At 36.2% G+C, this 11,371-nt stretch overlaps 2 protein-coding genes and 1 long non-coding RNA gene across 3 annotated transcripts; 1 reads left to right on the plus strand and 2 right to left on the minus strand.

Moving 5' to 3' along the window:
- Positions 1 to 414: 414 nt before the first annotated feature.
- Positions 415 to 2,888, minus strand: LOC133305688 (GDSL esterase/lipase 5-like). The gene is made up of 5 exons (XM_061505927.1): positions 2,618 to 2,888; positions 2,359 to 2,483; positions 1,160 to 1,381; positions 784 to 1,045; positions 415 to 650 (listed from the first exon to the last, which is right to left on the minus strand). Exons 1-5 carry the CDS (start codon positions 2,886 to 2,888, stop codon positions 415 to 417), a joined length of 1,116 nt encoding a protein of 371 aa, XP_061361911.1.
- A 972-nt stretch (positions 2,889 to 3,860) lies between these two features.
- Positions 3,861 to 5,939, plus strand: LOC133305663 (uncharacterized). The gene is made up of 4 exons (XR_009750797.1): positions 3,861 to 4,102; positions 4,328 to 4,403; positions 4,506 to 4,594; positions 5,631 to 5,939. It is a non-coding gene; the product is annotated as an uncharacterized LOC133305663 (long non-coding RNA).
- Positions 5,940 to 7,584: 1,645 nt separating this feature from the next.
- LOC133305685 (GDSL esterase/lipase 5-like) lies at positions 7,585 to 10,575 on the minus strand. Its single transcript, XM_061505924.1, has 5 exons — positions 10,302 to 10,575; positions 10,034 to 10,158; positions 8,607 to 8,843; positions 7,948 to 8,209; positions 7,585 to 7,820 (listed from the first exon to the last, which is right to left on the minus strand). The coding sequence occupies exons 1-5, from the start codon at positions 10,573 to 10,575 to the stop codon at positions 7,585 to 7,587; spliced, it is 1,134 nt and encodes a 377-aa protein (XP_061361908.1).
- Positions 10,576 to 11,371: the final 796 nt, after the last annotated feature.

Below are 11,371 nucleotides of genomic sequence, written 5' to 3' on the forward strand. Positions count from 1 at the left end.
AGTGAGTGTATTCTAATAATCAAATATTGAACATTTAAATCCTGGTAACTTGATCTCAAGTACTTTATATAAATTTTCAGCAAATCATCATTTGTTGCTCCATTGCTTGGTCCACAACCTAAAGCACCAGCTTTCTGAAATAATTGTGAAGAATAAAGATTTTAAGAAAAACTTTACATGTTGCTATATAGTTACTGCATACCTGTTCAATCTTCAAATATGATTCTATTTTGCTATTTCTATTAACATAGCATGATCAGACGTTTGAAATGTGATCCATTAATCCATTTTATTATGCTATTTATATAATTATTTATAGTATAAAATATGCAATTATACACAGAATAATAATAACCTTAGAATTTATTATATTTTATTTTATTCTGTGACGGACTACATTTAAGTAGCTAGTCTTCAAATGTCAAACAACTGTTTCAGATTGTAAGATTCAATGACATCTCTATTTCCACTCCACATTAACTTGGCGAAATGCTCAGCAGCATGCTCCGTGGGATGTACAGAATCAAAGAACACATAGTCATTAACATTGTTACATAGCTGATATTCTTCAATCCCCCTTTTCCCTCCACAACTAAAATCTCCTCTGTAAGGTCCACCTCCACAACAAGCTGTATTCCCTTCTTCGAAACCTTACCAGCAAAAAATTAAATAGAAAGCAATAGTTACAACAAAGATGATGCAGTTTGCTATTTTTTTCTTTGGTAAAAACTAAGCCATCTATATATATATATATATATATATATTCAGTTGAAGAGCACATACCATATTCTGAAGGGTATTTAATTACTTTAATGAGTGCATTGTAGAAGTCAGTAATTGAGTATCTGAATCCCTTTAGCTGTTTCTCAAGCTTCTGAAGTATTTTGGAAAGTGCATTGTTGTGTAGCCTTGCAAGTGCTGAAGCTTCCTGTTCCAGGCATGCATCTATTGAAGTCCCATTTACAAATCTCCTTAGAAATGGAATGCAATTAATAGGAACCATATTCAGAAACCCGAATTTTCTTCCACCTTCATTATAAATTTTCTACATAAAAAATCAATCATTAGAATAACTAAGTACTAACAACTGGAGAAAATAATTGTTTTAGAACAAAAAGTTACTGCAATAGTAAGGCCAAAGGTTCAAATCTTAAGGTACTTTGATCACTGCTGTAATGTTGCCAATCACTAAGTCCACTATTTCTTGTTGAGTGTATGGAAGAACCCCATTCCCTGTATAGGCTACATAGTCATTGATTCCAATGGAAAATATATAGATTGCTCTGGACTGCAATTTCTTTACTTCCTTTACTCCTAGTTTCTGCCTGAATAGCTTGCTAACTTGTGCGAAGTACAGTGCCTGAGTTTTTAGGTCTATCACCTAAAAGAGAAAAAATGCTTATATACATAAGATCCAATTTTGAATGTAGTGTGAGAACTGATAATACAAAACTTACAAATATCTCTGCTAAAATAAGAGGTTGCATTATATATGCACTAGATCATGAGTGCACATAGAAGCAATATTAATGGTATACTTAAAAAATTTACTTGGTTTGTAGACGTTTAACAATGTTAGAGATATATAAAAAATCATTAATGTAGCCTCATTCAATAGCTAACTTAAGCTGTTAAGTTGAATTGGTTCTTTATATGGAACCAGAGCCTCGATGTCACGGGTTCGATCCTCACCGTCCCTATTTCTCTTCTAGAATTCTTAGTTCAGGTAGGTGAACCTGTACATCATCCACCCTTCAAGCCCAATGAGTTCTTGTGTTAGGGTGTGAGGGGGAGTGTTAAAGAAGTATATAAACTATTAATGGACCTTTACTTAACAACTTAAGTTTTTGGGTTAAATTGATTGGTTATATGATTTCAGAGCATCAGTGTCCTGGGTTCGATACTTGCCGCACCCCATTTTCGTGTTGAGTAGGCGTGTTAGACATATCTAAAAAACTATTAATGTAGCCTCACCCAATAGTTACATTAATGGTTAAGCTTTTAAGTGAAGGCCCACCAATAATTTATATAATTCTCTAACAAACAATATTAATATGATAATCAACCTTTTAATTTCAAATTAATTTTTTTTTATATTGGATAAACAATTTGATTCTTTCTTTATGAATTTGAACAAGTTTAATTTCTTGCTTTGTAAACAGGTGATTTAGGTGCTATATTTTTTCCGCTTTTAATCTAATACCACTTCCTAAATTAGGAATTAAAAATTATGTACAAGAATCACCTGCTCTTCATAAACCAAGTCATGTGACCAAATTGAAATTACCAAATTGGAATTAAAAACCTGAGTCTTTAATGATATACAATTTCTCAAAAGTTAGCGAAAGGACAACATACCCTTCCTTGATTAGTTTCAACCAGAGCCCCAGCTCCTGCTGATGCAAAATTCACCCCATAAATGTACTCATCATGGTATCCAGGATGCAGGTATGGTGGAATTAATGGCAACTTTGCATACACAGCTGCAAATACTCACCAAACCAAACCACAAAAATAATAATAATAATAATAATTAAGCTTAAGTAAAAACTTCATCTCTTAAAGTAAAATACAATAATGCTTTAAACATGTATACTACTAGTCAGTGGAAACAAACCAATGAAATCTGGGATTATACGTCCATCAGAAAACCTTCCAGTGGGGTACTTGAAGAAAGTTTCCCCATATGGGGGATAGTTAGCCTGAAGAAAAGTGGTGGCATTGATGTAATCATTGTTTCCAGGATCAAATAGTGAGTCTCCAAATATGAATAGGGCTCTGTGGTTCTCTGGCAGGCTGCTGCTTTGGGAAAGTGAGAGAACAGAGTTGTGAATGAAAGTGCTCAGATAGAGAACCAACATACACACAGATACCCTTAAACTTGCCATGCATGATGTAAATCCTAGTTCACTTGGCAATCACTATATAGTGTTAGGAGGAGGATATGTTAGAAGCAAAATAGAGGTTACTTTTATTTACAGTAAATCTATCTTTCTTTTAATTTAATGTAAAATAATAGAAATCATATTTATTTATACTGGTGGTACTTCTATATAATCAATCAATAGCTAGATTTTGACAGTACATTTTTTATCTCAAGGTTACAAAGGATTTTGTGAAATTTTTCAGAATATTCTAATCTCAGCATTAATGATGGTAGGTGCAACTAATATTTATAACTGGAATAGATTATTTATAACTGACCTGCATGCACCAACACTTTTTTGGTAATGCTTATTCTTTTCTCTATCTTGTATGAGTATTGAAGAAGGTACAAGGAATTTGGTGTAGAAATTAAATGTAGGAATAAAAGAACCCTTAATTTGACATAGAGGACATAATGTACGAAGGCTTTACACGACCTAGCATAAGAAAGTGAAAGGATATATAGAATAAAGTGGAGGCACAGCGACTTTAATGAAAATCAAAGTGTTAAAATCAATAACTAAATTTGGAGTAGAGGTATTATAATAGCTCTAACCTAATTAATTAGTAAATTACGTGTAATTAAATAATTAAGCATATATTAGAGAGTAAAATTAAGTATAAGGTCTAATTAAATTATTTGGGGTCACTTTTGAGATAAAAAGTGTACTCAGTAAAAATTAAGGGGTATAAATGGGTGCAGGCAAAAGTACCTAAAATATAAAAATAAAATTAGAAATATTCATAGAAAAATATTTCAGACTTTTGGGTAAAGTTTGGTAATTAATGGAGTTGAATAGATAGACGAACCAATACCCGCTTAAAGTCACTTAACATATGTTAAGTGACCAAGCCACAAAAAGAACCCACTTCCCACCCCTGCCCGTCGAGAAACAGAAGAGGAGAAGAAAGGGAAAGAAGAGGAAGAAGAAGAGAAGGAGAGGAAGAGAGAACCAAGAGTGAGCAAATCTTCACCGATTTGAGTGATTCAAAAATCTAAATCACCTAGAACTTTCCTCTCTTTCATAATCCTAGCTTAGTTTTTAGTGGAGAGCGTTGAGGAGTGGGATATCCTCCTCCAAAAATTCGGCCCGTTGGATAAATTGAGGTGTTTGATGGCTTCTACCTCCATGGAAGCTTGAGGGGCAACATTTCCATTGTGGTGTGATCCTTGGTGGTGAGTTTTCCACTCTCTTTCACACAAAATTCCTTAGTTTTGCATGAGTTAGGGTTCTATGAATAGTGTTTTAGGATTTTTATGAAATGTTGATAGATTGGCTATGTTCTAGGAGTATTGGAGCTTAGCGTATGTTATGAGAAATGTTAGTAATGGCATTTAATCGGTGAAAATGAGCTTAGATAGTCATTGGTTGAATAATTATTGTGTTCATGTGATGTCTAGGATTGAGGCATTTGGACCAACCGTGAGTGAGCAACCATTGGAGCAAGCTATGGAGCTTGATTAGCTCTTGGAATAGGTAAGCTCGTGCTAAGTTAAAATGTAGAGTTGATTTGGTAGTAATGGATATATGTAAATATTCATTGGATAGTATGATTGATGCTATGACACCTTGGTGTAGGTGTGTTACTTGTAAGTCATAGTTGAAACCAGAGTTGATTGGTTGCTGAACCTGTTGGTGGTGAACAAAGGTTGAACTGAAGCTTTGAGGTAAGCCTTCGGACCTTGGGTGTAATTCCCTTGATTGTTGTTGAGATATTCAAGTGTGATGAGTCCCACATTGGTTGATAATGAGCTAAGTGAAGAGTATATAAGTGAAAGGACCCATGAACCCAATGCCTTAAGGTTTTGGGTTGAGACATGGTGTCGGATCCACTTGCTACGGTTGGTGTAGCCTTAGCTCATTGGTGGTGGCCCCCCGCCACGGGCTTCCCCTGGATCCGCTTGACATTGGAGTTTGAGGGAACGAATTTTCCAACAGTGGTATCAGAGCCGGATTGGGCTCGAGCTAGACTAGTGATTGGCTAGGAGGCGGGTCGAGTACTTTGCGCTTCGGGTACTCGGTTGAGGGGGAGCATACCAATGGTGGGTTTCACACTTGAGGGGGAGATTGTTGAGATATTCAAGTGTGATGAGTCCCACATTGGTTGGTAATGAGCTAAGTGAAGAGTATATAAGTGAAAGGACCCATGAACCCAATGCCTTAAGGTTTTGGGTTGAGACATGGTGTCGGATCCACTTGCTACGATTGGTGTAGCCTTAGCTCATTGGTGGTGGCCCCCCGCCACGGGCTTCCCCTAGATCCGCTTGACATTGGAGTTTGAGGGAACGAATTTCCCAACAATTGTTCCACCAAGCCCTGAAAGGGTAGTGGTAGTTGATAGTGTATATAAATGCAATGAAATAGTTTAATGTTTTGTTATACGTTTGTGTATGCATTTGATGTGGCATAGGATGGTGTTTCCCTATGTTGGTATGTTGTCTGACGATGCGTAAATCATACTCGGTAGTTTAGCTGGCCAGTAGGACTATTTGCATCTGAGTATCCTTAGGACAGCTTGAGAGCTCGAGGGATTTCTCCTGGAGATGTTGTTTACACTTTGCATAGATATGTATTTACTGCATTATTATTGTTATTGCTATTACACTGTTTTTGGAACTGTGGGGTGGAGAGATGCTCCAAGGACCCCTGGTTTACTGGATATATTCGTATATCTCACCCCGTGTTGTGGGGACCCCCTTTCAGGTAAGTATGTTGCAGGAGCCAACAGTGGCAAATGGCCATACTTGGACTAGTAGTGATGCATGAGGATCCTGTCTTTTGATATTATACATGTCATTTTGTAGTTCACATGTATAGGATTGTTAATTGATAGCCAATGGATGGATGTAGATTCTGTGTATTTGGAATGAACTTAGCCTATGCTCATGCCTTTGATTATCTCTTTTGTTGATGGGAGCCAAGGGAGTGATCGTAGTGTTTTGTAAGCTAAGTTCCAGGATTTGTAATAAACATGATCTGTAATTGATGATTACTTTAAGTTCAATATATGCATGCTCTTTATGTATTGGATTGTTGAGCTGGAAACTAAATTAGGTACCTAGTGCTAAATTGGGAAATGTTGAGAAAACAAAGGTTATGCTGCCCAAATTTTAGTATAAGCCATGAGGAGAGGTTGGAAAAGTGCTAGGGTTAAGTTTAGATGATTGAACAAGTGTGGCTTGTAAAATGGAAATGCACCTTCCCTATAATTAGACTTGAAAAATGAGGGTGTTGGAATTCCCTGGCAGCGCGCTCAAGCGCCCAGGAGCGCGCTCCAGCGCCCTGCTGCCCCTGTGAGAGCCCATGCTCTCTGCCTCTGCGCGCTGGAGCGCCCAAATGGGGGCTTACGCGCCCAGGATAGCGCGCTTGAGCGCCCTGGTGCGCGCTTAAGCGCCCATTGATGCTGAAAAACCTGATGCTCTCGGCCTCCGTGCGCTTAAGCGCCCAGATGGAGGCTTAGCGCCCGATAACGCGCGCTTGAGCGCCCGATAGCGTGCTTAAGCGCGCGGGGCCTGTGTCCAACACACACTTATGTTGCTCTAATTTGTCATAACGCGAGCTACAGTGCTCCAAATGAGGTGCGGTTCGAAACCACGCGTAGCTAATGAATAGAGGAAGATATTTAACAACGTCTGGCCTAAGGATAAGAGTATGATGTTAAGCTTAATTTATTTTATTCCGCAACGTAATACGGTTATGATCACGCAATTGGGCATTCTAAATTCAGCATGTTTTAAAAAGAAAAATTTAACCGGATTTTAATTGAACCATGTGATTGTAACTGCGCTTAATATCATAATGTGATGTTAACAAACCGGTTCTAGAACGGAGTGTTACAGGGGTACCGATGATGTGGGGTATTTAGAGGAACCTGTTCGTTAGTTACGTACCTCCACTTTCTTTAATTTTAATTTTAAGAGGAAAAAATAGTGATAGAATTATTTCTTTATAATTAAAAGATTACCGGCTCAAATCCAGAAAATAACATTTTTGTTACTATCAAATTGGAATTTTATGGGGAGCGGTTTTAGTCATTTTTTAAAAGATATTTATCAACACTATATCTAAGTATTGATGCAAATTTATATTCCAAAAGTGGATGAACTGGTTGGCAAACCAAAACCAAAAAAACATTATTCAAGTAAATTGACTATCAAAACTGCAAACAATCTAGTGTGAAGTTTATGGCCAAAGCCTACCATACATCAGAGGGCTATTTACTCTGTTTCCAAGTGAGTGTATGGTTGGTAATAATCAAATATTGAATATCTAAATCCTGGTAATAACTTGATATCTCTAACTTCTCAAGTACTTTATATAAATTTTCAGCACAACCATCATTCGTTGCTCCATCGCTTGGTTCACAACCTAAAGCACCAGCTTTCAGAAATAATTGTGAAGAATAAAGATTTTAAGAAAAACTTTACATGTTGCTAGTTTCTGTATATCTGTTCAAACTTCAAATATGATTCTATTTTGCTATTTCTATTAACATAGAAAACCATGCATGAAAAGACGTTTGAAATGTGATCCATTGATCCATTTTATTATGCTATTTATAGCATAAAATATGAAATTATACACAGAATAATAATGACCTTAGAATTTATTATTTTTTATTTTATTCTGTGACGGACTACATTTAAGTAGCTAGTCTTCAAATGCCAAACAACTGTTTCAGATTGTAAGATTCAATGACATCTCTATTTCCACTCCACATTAACTTGGCGAAAAGCTCAGCAGCATGCTCCGTGGGATGTAAAGAATCAAAGAACACATAGTCATTAACATTGCTACATAGCTGATATTCTTCAATCCCCCTTTTCCCTCCACAACTAAAATCTCCTCTGTAAGGTCCACCTCCACAACAAGCTGTATTCCCTTCTTTGAAACCTTACCAGCAAAAAAAAAAATAGAAAGCAATAGTTACAAAAAAAAATGATGCAGTTTCTCTTTTTTTCATCGGTAAAAACTAGGCCATATATATATATATATATATATATAGTTGAAGAGCACATACCATATTCTGAAGGGTATTTAATTACTTCAATAATTGCATTGTAGAAGTCAGTAATTGAGTATCTGAATCCCTTGAGCTGTTTCTCAAGCTTCTGAAGCATTTTGGAAAGTGCACTATTGTGTAGCCTTGCAAGTGCTGAAGCTTCTTGTTCCAGGCATGCATCTATTGAAGTCCCATTTACAAATATCCTCAGACCTGGAATGCAATTCGCAGGAACCGCATTTAGAAACCCGAATTTTCTTCCACCTTCATTATAAATTTTCTACAAAAAAAATAAAAAATCAATCATTAAAATAACTAAGTACTAAAAACTGGGTACGACGAAAATAATTATTTTAAAACAAAGAGTTAGTGCAATAGTGTGGCCAAAGGTTCAAATCTTCTACTAAGTTAGTTAAAAACGGAAAGGAGATAAAAAATCATAAAACATAAAATTGTAACGATCAAAAATCGTAAAAAGAAAAAAAGCGCTTGTAATGTTAATAAAAACATTTTGATAAATTTTTTTGTAAAAAACCAAAAGTACAGTTTTAAAATGAGTTTTTAACTACCATGCTTCTAATAGTAAGGACTTTTAAAAAAAAATCAAAAATTAATTAACGGGAAAAGCCTTTCCCACACCAAGCACTAATCTATTTTTAATGTGGATAATAAGGTACTTTGATCACTGCTGTAATGTTGCCAATTACTAAATCCACTATTTCTTGTTGAGGGTATGGAAGAACCCCATTCCCATTGGAGCTTGTGAAGACAGGGGCTGCATAGTCATTGACTCCAACGGAAAATATGTAGACTGCTCTGGACTGCAATTTCTTGGCTTCCTTTTCTCCTAGTTTCTGCCTGAATAGCTTGCTTACTTGTGCAAAGTACAGTGCCTGAGTTTTTAGGTCTATCACCTAAAAGGGAAAAAAAGCTTACATACATAAGAACCAATTTTGAATGTAGTGTGAGAATTGATAATACAAAACTTACAAATATCTTAGCTAAAATAAGAGTTTTTATTATGGTACCCAACTTCTCATGTCGTAAGAGAAGAGACTTCTCATGTAATGAATTAACACTATGTATTACGGGTAATACATAATTGTAATATTAAATTTGATTTTTCTCTCTTCGTCATGTCAACCGACGATCTTTGAGAAGAAAGAAAAAAAATTGTTTATAAAATTATAACTATGTAATACCCGTAATACATAATGTTAATTCATTGCAGGAGAAGAAAACTTCTCGCTATATTTTCCTTACATTATATATGCACTAAATCATGACTCATGAGTGCACACAGGGCACGTAGAAGCACTATTAATGGTATACTTAAAGAATTTACTTGGTCCAACTCTTAATTTATGCATAAAAAATATTAAGGAAAAAATTGATTCTACCCAACTCCCATTTTACATTTAACTCAACGATACTGTGTAGAATTTCAACAGTATTAATATGATAATCAACCATTTAATTTCAAATTATTATTTTTATATTGGATCAACAATTTTTATTCTTTCTTTATGAATTTCAGTAAGTTTAATTTCTTGCTTTGTAAACAGGTTATTTGGGTGCTACATTTCACCCCCTTTTAATCTAATACCACTCCCTTTGTTGAGATATATAGTCCGTGGTTGTACGTGCAACTAATGTGGCCTTCGGTATTCTCACTCTTTGAGCTAGCTTTTGGGATGGTGTATCCCAAGGTCTTTACATGGTATCAAAGCCTCGCCGCCCCCCACTTTCTCTTGTGGTGTTTCTTAGCGCAGGTAGGCTGGGTCTGTTGCATTGTCCACTCTTCGAGCCCAATGGACTCTTGTGTGAGGGGGCGTGTTGAGATATATAGTCCCTGGTTGTATGTGCAACTAATGTGGCCTTGGGCACTCCCACCCTTTGAACTAGCTTTTGGAGTGGTGTATCCCACGTTCCTTTAATTAAGAATTAAAAATTATGTACAAGGGTCACCTGCTCTTTTTCTTTTTCTTTTTCTTTTTTTTAAAACAGGGTCACCTGCTCTTCATAAACCAAGTCATGTGACCATATTCAAATTACCATTCATTAAGTCTTTAATGATATAAAAGTTAGCAAAAGGACAACGTACCCTTCCTTGATTAGTTTCAACCAGAGCCCCAGCTCCAGCTGATGCAAAATTCACCCCATAAATGTGCTCATCATGGTATCCAGGATTCAGGTATGGTGGAATTAATGGCAACTTTGCATACTCAGCTGCAAACACTCACCAAACCAAGCCACAAAATAAAATAAAATAATAATAATAATAATAATAAAGCTTAAGTAAAAACTTCATCTCTTAAAGTAAAATACAATAATGCTTTAGACATGTATACTACTAGTTAGTGGAAACAAACCAATGAAATCTGGTATTACACGTCCATCAGAAAACCTTCCAGTGGGATACTTGAAGAAAGTTTCCCCATATGGGGGATAGTTAGCCTGAAGAAAAGTGGTGGCATTGATGTAATCATTGTTTCCAGTATCAAATAGTGAGTCTCCGAATATGAATAGGGCTCTGTGGTTCTCTGGCAGGTAGGTGCTGCATTTGGAAAGTGAGAGAACAGAGTTGAGAATGAAAGTGCTCAGATACAAAGTCAATATAGAAATGGAAACCCTTAAGCTTGCCATGTTAGAAATTCTAGTTCTTTTCTCATGCACAATCGGGTACAGCATTGTCAGTTATTATATAGGCTTTGTAAAACGGAAATATTATTCTCATTTTACGTGAAATTATCTGATGTTCTCTCACTTCGAAAATTACATCTTTTTTTTTTTGCTTTTAAATGATGGGTCCCATTTGAATTTTTTCTATAGTATGAAAGAATTACTCTGATATTGTTGGGTTTGCTCTTTTACTAAAGCCCAAATGGGTTATTAGTATGAGAAGAGCCCAAGGAACCTAGAGCCCAATGAGCTAGGGTTTCTTGGAACCCATATAAATAGTACCTCTTAAGTCATCAGCCTCTAAGGTCTTCTTTGTGAGAAAGAGGCAAGCTCATAATCTAATCAGTGCCCACACACTTCCCCTTCCTCCTCGAGAGATAGTTTGGAAGATCTGCCACAGTCCAGCTTCAAGGAGGTTGTTCGTGCTGCGGCACTGAGGTGAGCTGTTCGTGAAGAGGAATCCTACAAGGGAAGATTCTACACGAGACCTGCGCACCGAGAGGTAATTGTGAAACAAGGATGATTCGGTAAGCATACCAATGTACTAGGTCCTAAACCGCTTCCGCATAAATCTAAGATTTCCTACAATTGGTATCAGAGCCTTGGCTGTACATTGGTATGTGAATCTAGTTTCACTATTCATGTAATTAGTTTTGCTTCTTGAAATGTGGCACCTAGGGTTCTAGGATTATGGTATGAATCTAGCATGTGTATTTTATAATTCATTTTCATAAAAGTTTAAATTTTAATCGGTAAAAAT

Source organism: Gastrolobium bilobum, unplaced genomic scaffold (assembly GCF_033153095.1).
Source record: "Gastrolobium bilobum isolate Gb01-03AN ecotype WA unplaced genomic scaffold, APGP_CSIRO_Gbil_v1 utg7702, whole genome shotgun sequence".
Classification (NCBI taxonomy): Eukaryota; Viridiplantae; Streptophyta; class Magnoliopsida; order Fabales; family Fabaceae; genus Gastrolobium; species Gastrolobium bilobum.